Source organism: Hylobates moloch, unplaced genomic scaffold (assembly GCF_009828535.3).
Source record: "Hylobates moloch isolate HMO894 unplaced genomic scaffold, HMol_V3 SCAFFOLD_24, whole genome shotgun sequence".
In the NCBI taxonomy this organism is placed as follows: domain Eukaryota; kingdom Metazoa; phylum Chordata; class Mammalia; order Primates; family Hylobatidae; genus Hylobates; species Hylobates moloch.
In genome coordinates this window covers 8888191-8905372 of record NW_026652299.1, presented here as the reverse complement: position 1 = coordinate 8905372, position 17182 = coordinate 8888191, and the positions used below count along the sequence as shown (strand labels likewise).

The 17182-nt window shown below is 38.0% G+C and overlaps 1 protein-coding gene across 5 annotated transcripts in view; it reads left to right on the top strand.

Moving 5' to 3' along the window:
- KYNU (kynureninase) overlaps window positions 1-17182 on the top strand; it is a 146952-nt gene that overhangs the window by 19080 nt on the left and 110690 nt on the right. For 4 of the 5 annotated variants that reach the window (XM_032145770.2, XM_032145769.2, XM_058434427.1 and 1 more), the window contains one exon: window positions 9967-10087. In XM_032145770.2, the coding sequence (XP_032001661.1) occupies window positions 9967-10087 (121 nt within the window). Of the gene's footprint in view, window positions 1-6447; window positions 6486-9966; window positions 10088-17182 lie in introns of those variants that run through there. The other variant, XM_032145771.2, reaches the window with a different exon arrangement.

The window sequence follows — 17182 nt, the reverse complement described above, 5'->3', positions numbered from 1 at the left end:
TTTTTTTTTTTTTTGAGATGGAGTCTTGCTCTGTCACCCAGACTGAAGTGCAGTGGTGCGATCTTGGCTCACTGCAAGTTCCGCCTCCTGGGTTCACACCATTCTCCTGCCTCAGCCTTCCAAGTAGCTGGGACCACAGGCACCCACCACCACACCTGGCTAATTTTTTGTATTTTTAGTAGAGACAGGGTTTCACCATGTTAGCCAGGATGGTCTCCATCTCCTGACCTCGTGATCCACCCACCTCAGCCGCCCAAAGTGCTGGGATTACAGGCATGAGCCACCGTGCCCGGCCAAAATGATCTCTTTTCTAATTATATAATTTAAAAAATTGTTTTAGGAATATTATAACCAGTTTTAAAAGTAGCATATCAATATATGTATGATATTAACATCAATGGCAGTTTGTCTCTTTCAAACACAGACTATCTGGTACTTGTATCTAACAATGTATTTACAATTGTGGTCGTGTATGGCTAATGTTGATGCTATTAGTAGGATGTTCCAAACACATATCAAGTTTTTTTTTTTTTTTGTGGAAGTCATTATGATAGGTAATCTATATCTGTAGAAGATATAAGCCTTTACACAAAGACTTTAACATAGTTGCAATTCAGATTAAAATTAGCTTTATTGGGATGCCAGCAATGAATATATTAAAGGGACATACAGGCATAACTCACTTTACTGCACTTTGCTGTTTGTATTATTATTTTTTTAATTTCAACTTTTATTTTAGGTTCGGGGGCACATGTGCAAGTTTGTTATATGGGTAAATTGCATGATGCCAAGGTTTTTAGTACAAATAATCCTGTTACCCAAGTAGTGAACATTGTACCCTATAGGTGGTATTGTTCCTCCCTTTATAGCTATATGTACCAAATGTTAGCTCCCACTTAAAAATGAGAACATATAGTATGCAGTTCTCTGATCACGCATTAAGTCATTTAAGATAATGGCCCCTAGTTGCATCTATGTTGTTGAAAAGGACATGATTGCATTCTTTTTATGGCTATGTAGCATTCCTTGGTGTATTTGTACCACATGTTTTTTATCCAATCCACCATTGAAGGACATCTAGAATAATTTCATAGCTTTGCTTTTATGAATAGTTCTGCAATGAATCTACAAATGCTTGTGTTTTCCTAGTAGAACAATATATTTTTCTTTAGGTATATACTTGGTAATGGGATGGCTGGGTCAAATGGTAGTTCTATTTTAAATTCTTTGAGAAATCTCCTCACTGCTTTCCACAGTGGCTGAACTAATTTACATTCCCACCAACGATGTATAAGTGTTTTATTTCTTTGCAACCTTGTCACCATTTGTTATTTTTTGACTTTTTAATAATAGCCATTTTGACTGGTGTGAGATGGTATCTCATTGTGGTTTTGATTTGCATTTCATTAATGATTAATGATGTTGAGCACTTTTTCGTATATTTGTTGGCTGTATGTATGTTTTGTTTTCTTTCGAGAAGTGTCTATTCATGTTCTTTGCCTTTTTTTTTTTTTTTTTTTTGAGACGGAGTCTCGCTCTGTCTCCCAGGCTGGAGTGCAGTAGTGTGATCTCAGTGCACTGCAACCTCCACCTCCCAGGTTCAAGCGATTCTCCTGCCTCAGCCTCCCAAGTAGCTGGGACTACAGGCCTCTGCCACCAAACCTGGCTAATTTTTTGTATTTTTAGTAGAGACGAGGTTTCACCATGTTAGCCAGGATGGTCTCAATCTCCTGACCTCGGGATCCCCCCACCTCTGCCTCCATTCTTTGCTCATTTTTTAATGGGGTTATTTGTTTCTCGCTTGTTGAATTGCTTAAATTCCTTATAGATTCTGGATATTAAATATTTGCAAGGCATAGTTTGTGAATATCTTCTCCCATTCTGTAGGTTGTCTATTTACTCTGCTGATAGTTTCTTTTGCTGTGCAGAAGCTTTTTAGTTTAATTAGGTTCCACTTGTCAGTTGGGGGGGGTTTTGCAATTGCTATTGAGGACTCAGTCACAAATCCTTTGACAAAGCCACTGTCCAGGATGATATTTCCTAGGTTTTCTTCTAGGAATTTTATAATTTTAGGTCTTACATTTTAGTCCTATCCATCTTGAGTCAATAATTGTATTTTTTGAAAGGTAGGGGTCCAGTTCCATTCTTCTGCATATTGCTGGCTGGTTATCCCAGCACCACCTATTGAATAAGAGTTCTTACCCCATTGCTTGTTTTTGTCAACTTTGTTAAAGATTAGACTGTTGTAGATGTGTGGCTTTATTCTGGGTTCTGTATCCTGTTCTATTGGTCTATGTATATGTTTTGGTCCCAGTATCATGCTGTTTTGGTTATTGTAGCCTTGTAGTTTGAAGTCAGGTAATGTGATGCCATCAGCCTTGTTCTTTTTGCTTAGGATTGCTTTGGCTATTCAGGCTCTTTGTTGGTCACATATGAATTTTAGAATAATTTTTCTATTTCTGTGAGAAATGACATTGGTAGTTTGATAGGAATAGCTTTGAATCTATAAATTGCTTTGTGCAATATGGTCGTTTTCATGATATTGATTCTTCCAATCCATGAGTATGGAATGTTTTTCTATTTGTGTCATCTACAATTTTTCTTTGAGCAGTACTTTGGAGTTCTCCTTGTAGAGAGCTTTCACCTCCTTGGTTAGATGTATTTCTTAGTGTTTTACTATTTTTTGGCTGTTGCAAGTGGGATTGTATTATTGATTTGGCTCTCAGCTTGAACATTCTTGGCATATAGAAATGCTCCTGATTTTTTAATGTTGATTTTGTATTCTGAAACTTTACTGAAATTGTGTAGCAGTTCTAGAATTTTGGTGGAGTCTTTAGGATTTTCTAGGTATAGAATCTTATCATTAGTAAAGATAGATAATTTTTTTTCTATTTAGATTTCTTTTCTTTCTTTCTCTTAACTGACCGCCCTGGCTAAGATTTCCAGTACTATATTGAGTAGGAGTGGGAGATATCTTTGACTTGTTCAAGTTCTTAAGGAGAATACCTCCAGCTTTTATTCATTCAGTATGGTGTTGGCTGTGAGTTTGTCATAGATCGCTCTTATTATATTGAGGTATGTTCCTTTGATGCCTAGTTTGTTGAGAGTTTTTATCATGAAGGGATATTGGATTTTACTGAAAGCTTTTTCTATGTCTATTGACATGATCATATGGTTTTTGTTCTCAATTATCTTTACATACTGAATCACATTTACAGATTTACATGGGTTGAATCAACCCTGCATCCCAGGAATAAAACCTACTTGCATGTGGTGAAATTACTTTTTCATGTGCTTCTGGATTTGGTTTGCTAGTATTTTGTTGATGATTTTTGCTTCTATGGGGATATTGACCTGTAATTTTGTGGTGGTGGTTGTTGTTGTTGTTGTTGTTGTTATTTCTTTGGCAGATTTTGGTGTCGAGTGATACTGGCTTCCTAGAATGAGTCGGGGAGGAGTCACCCCCTCCTTAATTTTTTGGGATAGTTTCAGCAGTGTTGGTACCAGCTCTTCTTTGTAAGTCTGATAGAATTTGGCTGTGAATTCATCTGGCACGGGACTTTTTTTGGTTGGTAAGATGTTATGACTGATTCAAGTTGAAACGCTATTGGAATGTTCAGGGTCTTAGTTTCTACCTGGTTTAGTCTTGGGAGGTTGTATCTTTCCAGGAATTTATCTATTTCCTTCAGGTTGTCTAGTTTTCATGGATAAAGTGTTCATAAGAGTCTGTAAGGATCTTTTGTATTTCTTTTTTTTTTTTTTTTTGAGATGGAGTTTCACTCTTGTTGCCCAGGCTGGAGTGCAATGGTGCGATCTCGGCTCACTGCAACCTCCACCTCCCAGGTTCAAGCGATTCTCTTGCCTCAGCCTCCCAAGTAGCTGGGATTACAGGCATATGCCACCATGCCCAGCTAATTTTGTATTTTTAGTAGAGACAGAGTTTCTCCATGTTGGTCAGGCTGGTCTTGAACTCCGGACCTCAGGTGATCCGCCCACCTTGGCCTCCCAAAGTGCTGGGATTACAGGCATGAGCCACAGCGCCCAGCTGGGATCTTTTCTATTTCTTTTTTTTTTTTTTCTTGTTTCTTTGAGATGGAGTCTTGCTTTGTCACCCAGGCTGGAGTGCAGTGGCATGATCTCAGCTCATTGCAAGCTCTGCCTCCCGGGTTCACACCATCCACCTGCCTCAGCCTCCCGAGAAGCTGGGACTACAGGTGCTCATCACCACGCCTGGCTAATTTTTTTGTACTTTTAGTAGAGATGGGGTTTCACCATGTTAGCCAGGATGGTCTCGATCTCCTGACCTCATGATACATCATCCTCAGCCTCCCAAAGTGCTGGCATTACATGCGTGAGCCACCACTCCTGGCAGGATCTTTTGTGTTTCTACAGGATTAGTTGTAATGTCATCTTTGTTGTTTCTGACTGTGCATATTTGAATCATCTTTATTTTTTTCTTTTTAATCTAGATAGTCTGCTGATCTTGTTTGTCTTTTTAAAGAAACAGCTTTTGGTTTCATTGATCTTTTTATGAATATTTTGTACTTGATTTCATTCTTTTCTCCTTTGATTTCAGTTATTTATTCTACTAGCATTGGGGATAGTTTGTTCTTGCTTTTCTAGTTCCTCTTGGTGTGTTGCTAAATTGTGAATTGCAGATCTTTCTAACTTATTGATGTAGGTGCTTAGCACTATAAATTTTCCTCATAACACTGTGTTTGCTGCATCTCAGAGATTTTGACATGTTGGTTGTGTCTATGTTTTCATTTATTTCAAATAATTTTTTGATATCTGCCTTAATTTCATTGTTTACCCCAAAGTCATTCAGGAGTAAGTTGCTTAATTTCTATGTAATAGTGTACTTCTGACAGATCTTCTTGGTAATGATTTCTACTTTTATTCCACTGTGGTCTGAAAGTATGGCTGATATGACTTCAGTTTTTTGAATTCATTGAGACTTGCTTTATCTCCAAGCATATGGTCAATCATAGAGTATGCTCTGTTCACAGACGAGAAGAATGTATAATCTCTGGTTGATGGGTGGAATGTTTTGTTGATGTCTATTAGGTCCCATTGGTTAAGTGTTGAATTGAAGTCCAAAATGTGTTTGTTAGTTTTCTGACTTGACGATCTGTCTAATGCTGTCAGTGGGGTGTTGAAATCCCGTACTAGTATTGTTAACCATCTAAGTCTTTTCATAGGTCTAGAAGTACTTGTTTTATGAATCTGGGTGCTCTAGTGTTTGCTATGTGTATATTTAGGATAGTTTAGTGTTCTTGTTGAATTGAACCCTTTATCATTATGTGTTGCCCTTCTTTGACCTGTTTTATCGTTGTTGGCTTAGGCAGTCTGGCCACTCCTTGGCACCATTACAGTAGCCTCTACTGGGGCTATGGCAGCTGATGCCTAGCTGCTCAGGGATCCAAGGCCTGTGCGGCTCCACAGGGCTTAAGTGGTACCCCTGCAAGGACTCCAGGCTGGTCTCTGTGTTGATTTGGAGTTCCACTGAAGTCAAGGGCTTCTCCCATGCCCAGGATTGCGAAGATCCATGGCAGAAGTTTGGATCCCCTGGGAACTCTCACTCACCAGCCCTTTCCTGACTTTAGGGAGCTTTCCCCACATCTATACTGGTCCCAGGTGGGCAAGTCCTTGGCTTTGCTCCTCTCTTCTCTGTGGGTCCTCTTGCTTTCTTGTTGAATACCAAGATGACCTCTTAGATGATCTACTTGAAGACGTAGCATTTACTCACCACTTTGTTTTCTCTCCATGAGAGCAGCATACACTAGCTACTTCTAGGCATCCGTCTTGAGCACCTCACCTGTTTTCCTGATTGGAAAACTGCCCATACCTGGGGAGCTCTGCATTCTTCTTTAGAGTGCTTCACAGATACTGCATTTTTTACAAATTAAAAGTTAGTGGCAACTCCAATTCCAGCAAGTCTATAGGCATCATTTTTCCAAGAGCATGTGCTCCCTTTATGTTTCTATGGCACATTTTGGCAATTCTCACAATATTTCAAACTTTTTCATTATTATATCTATAATAGTAATCTGTGATCAGTGCTCTTTGATGTTATTATTGTCATTATCTTGGGGCAACATGAACTATGTCCATATAAGATGGTGAACTTTATCAATAAATGTTGTGTGTGTTCTGATTGTGTTAGAGACCAGTTGTGGGGATATGTGAGGGCGGCCATGTTGCCAGGCACATGCGGGGACAAGAGGAAGACGAGGGAAATCACCATGTTTGGTGGACCCAGTTTCTAATGGCCTTCATTTGCATATTAAAGCTTGCCTGCAGGCTCTAAGAGCCGGGGCTTTCCTGTTAGACAAGAAACATTTCTGGAGCTGCTTTAAAAGAAACAAAAACTTCCCAAGGACCCGTTTTCATCTCTATCTGCCTAAAATAATTTCTTAATAACTCCTATAACAAAAATATACTGCAAAAGGGTCATACCTGAGAAGTCTGCTTGTTGGGTTGTGGTAAGTTTTGCATAAATATTCTAGAAATATATTGTATGAAGTGGGAAGTGGTGGTAGCGAGCAGATCGTGAGACATCAGCTTAAGTATTCATTAACTACTTCAGGATACTGGAGATTGGAGGTCTGCAGTGGGAAGGAGATTTTCATGAACTCAGAAAAAATACTTCATAAGGGAAAGAGCTAACCAAAAAGCACCAAAGCTGGACTAAGATTTTCTTGCCTTTCTTTTTCCACTCCATTGGAGGAATTAGAAGCAGCAGCAGTGAGGAACAAGAAAATAAATTGTTAATAGACACATTCCTTTGTTCCAAACTGCAGTTTCCTGAACTTAAGTCAAGCATGAGCTAGGGCTGGGGAGAAGATTTAAATCTGAAGTGATATTGATATTTTGAAACTAGTTCTTAGGTTAAGCTTCATATAAACTGAAAGAGTAAGCTCATAAGGTCCACAGTGGTGGACATTTTTGATGCACTAAAATGCTCCTCAAGCAATCAAGTGAATTTTCAGAACCATGAGCTTTATAGCAATCATACTGTAGCCTTTTCAAAGAAAGGAGCATTCCAGAAGAATGGCGCTAACACTGTTGACCTAAGGAGTAACTGGAGCAAGCCCTGCTTGTTAAAAGCTGAAAATCTTGAGCTCGTAAACAAGTTTGAAGTCAAGTGAACCTTTAAGCAGATTGCTATGGGTGGAATTACGTTCCCTAAAAATTCATGTGTTGACAGCCTAACCACCTGTGCCTAATACTGTCCTTACAAAAATAATCAAGTTAAAATGAGATCACTAGAGTGGGCCCTAGTTCAATATGTTGTGATGTTCTTATAAAAGGGGGAAATCGGGAAACACACAGGCATACTGGGAGAACGCCAAACACACAAGAGATGGCCATCTATAAGCCAAGCAGAGAGGCCTAGAACATATTCTTCCGTCACAGTGCTTGAAAGGAATCAACCTTGCCAACACTTGATTTTGGACTTAGAGCCTGCAAAATTGTAAGACAATAAATGTATGTTTAAGCTACCCAGAAGCCTTAGTTCTAGAAGCCCTAGTAAACTAGGGGGGCCTGTTACATGAAGCAAGTATTCCCAGCTCAAGGAGGATTTACTGAATGTGGAGACTTGGCTGATAGGGGGAACTGGTGAACTCTTTTAACATGCCCAATCTGTGCCAGAATTTGAAGTGTGACCCCAAGAAAAGGCTCAAAAAATCTCTGCCTTCTTTTTGGAATAAAGTTTTTAGGATCACTGCCACATTTATTTTTTAATTATCTATGGCTTTTTTTATCCTATCATAACAAAAAAGATGAATTGCAGCAGAGACTGTATGGCCTGGAAAGCCTGAAATATTTACTTTCTGGCTTTTTACAGAAAAAGTTTGCCCTGCCTTGCTTAAAACAAGGGTACTCATTAAAGATCCTGCCTGCTGGGTATTAACAGAACAAATGCAGCAAATGATCTGATCTGAACATGAACCCACAGGATCCCCATATCATGACACCTCTCAGTGTTTTCTCAGAGTAACTCTGGACAGTATGGATTAAGAGGAAGAAATTGAGACACCTTATCCCCCCTTTCCTCCCCCTAATAAGATCAGGCTAAATTCAATGGAGGAAGACCTTCCAGGGAATAAGAAGCAAAGGCACTAAAAGAAAGAGTTGGAAAACAATACCTACAAGAAGAGTGAACTGCAGTCTTGAAGCATTGTGACTTAACCAAAATTTTGGGATTTACTAACAGGACATGTGTTAATCGAGCAGTTCACTTTGAAAAGGATAGTTCTAGTAAGCTCTGTGGCCTTTGTGAAAAGGCCATTGAAGTGAGAGAGAAAACCAAGAGGACCATTGAGAAACTGCAAAAAATGTGTGCCCTAATTGGCAACACCTACTTTAAAGAAAAATGTAATAATATCATAATTTCTACAATAAATGTTTTAGTATAGCACTAAACTCACAATATGCTAAAAAATTTGTCAGTACAGGAGACAGAAAATAATCCTAAAAACAAGAATAGCTGGTGTACGTTAATCCTGACTTGCTTTGGGAAAAAATGGTAAAACAATAAATGCTTCAGAAAGGGAACCCTCTCCCACTTCATAAGCATTAAATACTAAACAAGATGTCCAACAGAATCCACACGACATTGAATTGTGCAAGAGTTAGCAGCTGGCACTGAAGGACTGGGAACTATGGATGAACCTAGAGCTCCCATATTCTCAAGGGTTGTGTAGAGAAAGCATAGGAGCCATGAAAACTGTGGATATAATCCCAAAGCCACTAAACTTGGACTCAAGCTATAAGGAGATTATCAGTAATGTGCAATGTGACAAGAACCATTGATGTGATGACCTTTTATTTAAAAAAATAAATTAAATAGAGATGGAGTCTCGCTGTGTTGCCCAGGCTTGTCTTGAACTCCTGGGCTCAAGTGATCCTCCTGATTTTGCCTCCAAAAGTGCTGGGATTACAGGCATGGGCCACAGTGCCTGGCTGACATGATAACCTTTAGGATGGGAAATGGGGAGGCATATCTAATCCTAGGTCCAGGAAATAATGGATACCTTAACCACGAGGACTCTTCTGGCACACATGTGTAAACAATATGTACATATCTTTTATTGGTCAGGCTTAAAAGATGCCAATGAAAAACAATATCTATAAAAGAGATCAGGTTGAAATAGATGGTATGTCTTTAAAAAGTCTTCAAAGGTTTAATTAAGTAGTCTGAAGTAAAGACCAACATAGTACTTAATGATTCCAGTGAAATATAAACGAGAAGCTTAGTTTTTTTTCCCCTAAGATATAAGAGAAAACTCAGTAGTTTACAATTGTGATTGTAAACTTGTGACTTTCTGGATTGCATCTTAAGTGCATGGATTGGTTTGTTTGCAGTGGGTAAACTGTAGGATAAAAATCATCAAGTTTGATTTATATGAATAAGAAGTAGATATAGAAAATAATCTTTGCCTATACATATGTTAGTACTGTCTGTATGTGTGTATGGATATAGAATGAAAAAAAACGCATAGATCCAGTACATCTACTTTAGTTATATAAATAATTATTTGCATTTTTTAAAAAATTGCCATGTCTACAACACAAATTAGTACAGTGTTAGTACTTGACTAAAGTCTGGTAATCTTCTTATACAATTAGATAGGCTGATGTATTTCCTAATTAAAAACATTTGTTTTTAACTCTTTTCTAATGCTTTGGCAATTCATGATTGGAAGTAGTTGCTAATTTAGATTTCCTCATGGAGAACAGTAAATATGAGAGATCTTCATAATAGCCTGTATAGGTTTAAATTATATTTTAAAATGTAAATGCAAAAGCTAATTATTATTTGGAGGACCTGATGTCATCCTTGGGAGTAATTTTTAATTACTTTTTATCCTTCTTAGAGTTGATTATATTAATTATTTGTACTGGCTTAACAATACCATACTGAAAAAGCTTTTTTTTTTGACATTTCTTCTGTTTCAGTTGATTTATCATTAGTGAATAAGGATGAAAATGCCATCTATTTCTTGGGAAATTCTCTTGGCCTTCAACCAAAAATGGTGAAAACATATCTTGAAGAAGAACTAGATAAGTGGGCCAAAATGTAAGTATTAGTTTAAAAGCTACTACTCTACATCGCATACAAAAATTTACAAAATCACATTAGGTTGTCTAATATTTGGAAAAATGTGTAATAGAATCCTAGTACAGTCATCCCTTGGTATCTGTGGAGGATTAGTTCCAGGGCCTCCCTATCATTCCAAAATCCACAATGGTCTAGTCCCTTATATACAAATGGCATCATATTTCCAAAGAACCTAGGCCTATGCCATATACTTTAAATAATCTCTAGATTACTTATAATACCTAATACAGTATAAATATCATGTAAATAGCTGTTATACTGTATTGTTTAGGGAATAGTGATGAGAAAAAAAGTCTGAACATGTTTAGTATATATGCAGCCATCCATTTTTTTCCCCAAATATTTTTGATCCTTAGTTGGTTGAATCCGTAGTGAGGGAATCCATGGATACAGAGAAACCTTAGCTGCTCAGTAGTCTCATTTGATTGATGAAATAACTGAGGATCAGAATAAGGTGACATAGCAAGTTAGTGGCAGAATCAGGGCTAAAACTTTAACAAGATTTAAACATTTAAGTTCCTCTCCTGTATTGACATCTCTAAACCACATGTAATCATTTTACTTTATTTCTTTAATAACTAACAGAGGAGTTAATGTTCCAAAGCTTGATTTCTTCATGATTAGGCTAAATTATCAACACTTATTTTTATGATAACCAGAAATACTTTTTAAATATTTTCTGATTATTTGAAACTGAAAAATCAATATGAAGATGAGCCAAACTCGACAGTTAGGAAAACGTTTCAGAAAGATGAAACCAAATCAAATAGAATTTCAGAGAAAAAACATTTGGCTGTCATAGAAACTCAGAGTACATTCTTTACCTTTCTTCATTCTTCATGCTACTGGTTTTCAAATTGGGAACAATATCCATTCTTTAAAGTTTAGTAGGCCAGTCACAGTGGCTCACATCTGTAATTGCAGCACTTTGGGAGGCCGAGGTGGGCAGATCACTTGAGGTCAAGAGTTTGAGACCAGCCTGGCCAACGTGGTGAAACCTCATCTCTACTAAAAAAATATAAAAATTAGGCCGGGAATGGTGGCTCAGGCCTGTAATCCCAACACTTTGGGAAGCCGACGTGGATGGATCTCCTGAGGTCAGGAGTTCAAGACCAGCCTGACCAACATGGTGAAACCTCTTCTCTACTAAAAATATAAAAATTAGCCTGGTGTGGTGGCAGGTGCCTGTAATCCCAGCTACTGAGGAGGCTAAGGCAAGAGAATTGCTTGAACCCGGGAGGCAGAGTTTGCAGTGAGCAGAGATTGTGCCACTGCACTCCAGCCTGGACGACTCTGTTTCAATAAAATAAATAAATAAATAATGTTTGGCTTACACTGTGCAAATGATTACAACTATGGCTATTAGATAACACTGAAGTTCTTAATTTTAGTGATTAAGAATGTAATTTCACAACTTGATGTAAGAATGATAGTTTATATAACTTATTAATCATGTTATAACTTTATCTGCATAACTTTAATGCATAATTTGCAAAATACATACCACCACATTTTCTCGAGCAGGTTTTAGTATTTAATGAATGGGGGTCATAGTTAATAAAAATGGTTAATATTCATTTTTGGCCTTAATGTAAGAGAGGGCAGATAATTAGATTGAATGAATTTGAACTTTATAGAGTGTCCTTGCCTCTTGGATATTCATGCAGCAAGGTTGTGAATTTTTATCCTCTAAGCATTTAAAATATATTCTGCCCTGCTATTCTATTCAGATCCTTATGGTCATCCTACTTAAGTAAGAAACCGGTTGATTATTTTCAAGACTTTAAAGTTGTATTTCAGGAAAGCACCTCATGCTCTTCTATTGTTTCATCTTTTATATTTCACCTTGTGATGATGGAAAATTTCATAATTTTAATTAAACCTTCTTACTGAGTTTTCATTAGACAGATGATTCAGAAGGGTTGTATATTTTAATGCTACAGGCAATGTACAGTGAATTAAAGAAGACTTCTAAGCAAATGGACATCTATTCCATCCTTCCTTTGTTTATTTTAGTCTTCTTGTTTTAAGCTGTAGTGACTCAGTCAACATCATGGCCCTGCCCATAAATGTCTGTGGTGTTTGGGATGCCTGATCACATGCCTCTTCTTCCTACATCACCCATCGTTCCTGATCCCAGAAGTGTTTGCTCATTATTATTTTTTACCTCCCAAATATTTAGCTTAAAATCCCACTTCTGATCTTTTCCAGCTGAAGTTCTGTTGGGAGGAAACTTTTTCTCTACCAAATGAGTACTTAGGTCAAAGTGATTGAGGGCCTGCCAATTAATTGACAACAGACAGGTTAACAGGAGAAAAGTTTATTTCACACTCTGATACAAGAATTCTACAAGGGGTAGTTTGCTGAACAGCCATGGGTAAGGGTTTATATACCAGCTTGACTAAAGGGAAGAGTTTTAGAGCTTCAATGGGAAAACATAAAAGTTTCCATTGGGCTTTTTCATCATGATGCTAATGGGCAGTATCCTTCCTAGCTGGAAGCTCCCAAGAGGGAGATGAATGGCAGCTGAATTTGTACCTCCAGGTGCTAAGGTCCATCTACCTCTGAGGATGGGTCAGTGGCAGCTGTATTTTTAGGAGGCTTTGCTTAAGTTTAGATAAATTTCTTTCTGTGGCTGCTCTTTGTTCAGATGTGTTCAAAGTAGTCAGACCAGGCATGATAGCTCATGGCTGTATTCCTGGCACTTTGGGAGGCCAATGTGGGTCACTTTAGCCTAGGAATTAAAACCAGCCTGAGCAACAAAGGGATGGATGCAGTGGCTACCATCTGTAATCCCAGCACTTTGGGAGGCTGAGGCGGGTGGATCACAAAAGCCCAGTAGTTCCAGATCAGCCTGGGCAACATTGCGAGATCTCAACTCTACAAAAAATACAAAAATCAGCTGGGCATGGTGATGCATGCCTGCAGTCCAAGCCACTTGAGAGGCTGAGGTGAGAGGATCACTTGCACCCAGAAGGTTGAGGCTGCAGTAAGCTGTGATTGTGCCACTGCACTCCAGCCTGGGCTACAGCAAGACCATGTCTTTAAATACATACATACATACATACATGTAGTCTTCATGCCACTTCCGTGGTCTGTTGGTCTCTTCAGTTTTCATTCTGACTGTTGCCTTGTTTTTTTATACTAAAATCAAACACTGCATGTGTTCAGTTGCCTCTAGATCCAGGGCCTCCCATTATTGTGTTAAGTTTTGTCTGATCACTTCTTCCTCTTTGCCTCCCTCAATGCCACTTCTGCTCTACTTCTTGGCTGATACTCAAGCCAGGTCAGTGACTCCCTTTCTTCTTGACCAATGGCAGATTATGGGAATCGCTGAGTCAAAGAGGATTACACATTTACTAAATATTGTAATGCACATTGAAAGTAGTTGCTTGGTTGAAAAAGATAATGTTAAAAATGTATAATCTTGACCAGGCGCGGTGGTTCAAGGCTCTAACCCCAGGACTTTGGGAGGCCAAGGCAGGCAGATCACTTGAGCTCAGGAGTTTGAGACCAGCTTGGGCAACATGGTAAAACCCTGTCTCTACAAAATATACAAAAGAAATTTAGCTGGATGTAGTGGCACATGCCTGTAGTCCCAGCTATTCGTGAGGTTGAGGTGGGAGGATCGCTTGAGCCTGGAAGGTGGGGGTTGCAGTGAGCTGAGATTGTGACACTGCACTCCAGCCTGGGCAAGAGAGTCAGACCCAGTCTCAAAAAAATATTATAATCTTAATAGTAACATAAAAATTAGAGTGCTTTAACAAAGCAAGATTTTACACAGGCATATAGATGTCAAATCTCTGTCCATCCAAGTACTGTAAAGTAGGAAATGCCATTTGGCTCATGGATTCCATCTTCTCCAGTTTTATGGCCTATTGCAGACATACTGCCTACCACACCTAAGTATTGAATAAATGATTTTTTGTCATAATGCAGCCTGATTTTGTAATTCATAAGGCTACCATCTTTGATTTCTTATACTAAGGAAAAGCCAAGAATAGAGGTACAACTAGAAATATTTTAGGATCTGTCTTAGTTTTTTCCCACTGCTATACAAAATACCTAAGTCTGGATAATTTATAGAGAAGGGAAATGAATATTCTTATAGTTCTGGAGGCTGGGAAGTCCAAGATCAAGGTGCTGGCAGACTTACTGTCTGGTAAGGTCTGCTCTCTGCTTCCAAGATGGTGCTTCTTGCTGCATCCTCATGTGGTAGAAGAGGCAAACACCTGCCTCTCACCTCTTTTATAAGGGTCCTAATCCCATTCATGAGGGCTCTGCCCTTATGACTGAATCACCTCCTAAAGACTCTACTCCTTAATACTGTCACATTGGCAGATCAAATTTTAACATAAGAATTTGAAGGGGACACATTCTGATGATAGAAGAACCAAATGATTTCTAAAACTTACACTTATTTAAGGCAAACTGTGAAAATAGTTTTCTTAGAAGCTTTTACCTCTCTGTTAGTTTTAAAATTCTATTACCATTATTTTGCATTTTCATTTTCAACTCTATGGGATTTCTAAAGTAGATCAATCACACATTGAAGAATATATTTGTTTTGCAAAATGGCAATATTTAGGCAATTCCAATATTCTGAAATATACAACTTTTTGGGTGATTATATTTATTTGACACTTAATAATTATAAGCAAAAAGGTTTTGTAACAAGAAGAAGCAACAATATGCCTGAAATCTATGGGTCTGTTGGAATGAGTAGGCAATAGGCATAAAGTATTTGGGAATAATATTTTATATTAAATATTTACTAATGACCTGGATTATTTAATGGAGAATAACATTGGTTAATAATCATAATGCCACAATTCAGCTAGAACAGAAGGATATATCAGTCCTAAAGAGCATATTGTAAGCTAGGAAATGGGTATTATGTTCCTAAAATAGAATCACAATATCTTAGGTCATTTACATTGTCAAATCTGCTATATAAAGGGTGTTCTCTCTTTTTCATAAGAGCAAAAACCTACTACGGTTTTGTCTCTACAGGGATTCTGCTAAGAACTGTGACAGTTTAGGTAAGATTATTTAAAGATAAAAATATCCCTTTGAATTAAATATCAGGAATAAACCACAGAGTTTACTTTACATGGCAGTGTACGTGTGTGCTGACAGGACACTGATAAAACATGCCAGAGAGATGTAGATGCCTCCTTCAGACCCTTCTAGTCTCATTTAATTTAAGCATTTCTTCCTTTAAAAGCAATAGTGTTTGAATAAGAGAGCATAAGAAAGTACATAGAATGGCATGTTACAAAGATTTTTCACAACATCTTTATTTGTTTTTGTTTTTCTAATTAACATTCTTTTTTTGGAGTCAAGGTGTCACTCTGTTGCCCAGGCTGGAGTGCAGTGGCGTGATCATAGCTCACTGCAGCCTTAAACTCTCAGGCCCAGGCTATCCTCCCACCTCAGGCTCCTGAGTAGCTACAACTATAGGTACATGCCACCAAGCCTGGTTAATTTTTTCTTTAATTTTGTAGAGACGGCGTCTCTCTATGTTGCCCAGACTGGTCTCAAACACCTGGTCTCAAGGGATCAACCCACGTTGGACTCCCAAAATGCTGGGATTACAGGCATGAGCCACCGTCCCTGGCCTCTCAACATCTTTATTGGCCAATCATCAATTGGATCATGGAAAAAAAATTATAATGTAATGAAGGCAGGCTGTGAAATTGTAATTATTTACTTACGGAAGGAAGCTTTCTAAAAACAGGGCCATTTTTCGTTTTGTGGGATGGTTACAGCGTGGTCCTACTTTAAAGAGGATCCAAGTTTCTATTAACTTCCTAGTTTTACATCCTGCAATTCTAATTTTGTGAGTAAATACTCCTAGTAGATGTCTCAGAAAACACCCACTTATAGCAATAATTTATTCTGTGGCAGTGAGTTAACTCTCTCCCATGCTCTCTTTTCCTTTCCAGCATTTGTAAAAGAAGATTACATCTATGCTGCAACTATTTTAAGTAGCTTTGTTTGAACAATATAATATTTTTCTTAACTTTAATACTGATATTTGTAACTGCACTTTAATCTATATCAACTCTTTCTAATGACAGGCCACTTTACTTTGGGTTTATTTGGGTAACACTTTCTAAATACATTTCACTACCCCAGGCTAGTGGGCTAACAAAATGAAGAAGCAGACTCTGTGTGGTATTTTAAAGGGAGGGAGACGCCAAAAGCATTGCAGGAAGAAACATATCCTTAAAGATTATTACCATGGTGTCTACCAGAGTGAGGAGTAGGTGGCATAATATTCTGAGATATAAATTCTCTGAGGCAGAACATAGAATTTTACTACCTAAATGTAATAAGATGTATTATGCTATCAGCAAAGGCCATGGAGCTCTATGTGATTAAAATAAAAAAGGATCCAAGTATCAGCCTTTAACTACCATTTAATGATAATGATTTTTGTCTTTAGCATTTATATTAGAAATCAAGAAAGAGGCAAGCTGCAGGCTAATAATAATATGAATAATAATAACTAACAATTGCCCCTCTCTTCCATCCTTAGTTCTTAGCAGTCTATGTTTATTCTCAAAGAAAGTCCTCTTCCTTCATCTTACTTTGTATGGTAATAGAAATGTTAGTTTAAAAATTGTGTTCTATACCACATGCTGATGAAGGGAGTTTTAGCATTAGATTTACATTAGGAAAGAAGACTCAGAGACAGGGTACTATGTAACTGTCTCTTTCACATGTTATCTCATTTATTTCTCATGGGAATCCTTTAAGGTCCATATTGTTACCCATTTACTTGTACAAATGTGGAAAATGAAGCCCTATAGCTTCCAATAAGTGTGGTCTCATGACCAGTACTGACCTAGAGCTGGCTTATACCAGATGTCAAAAGCCAATTATTAAATACTCAGAATTTCTGTTGGTAGTACGAAATCGCCCATGATGGGAGTATTTACACCTTGGAAGTCTGCAAAGGAGGAAAAACAGTGCTCTAGACCTCTGGTCTTACCGCCCCTCTTAGGGAGTACCAGCCCACCAGTTTACTGACACAGACTCAACCCA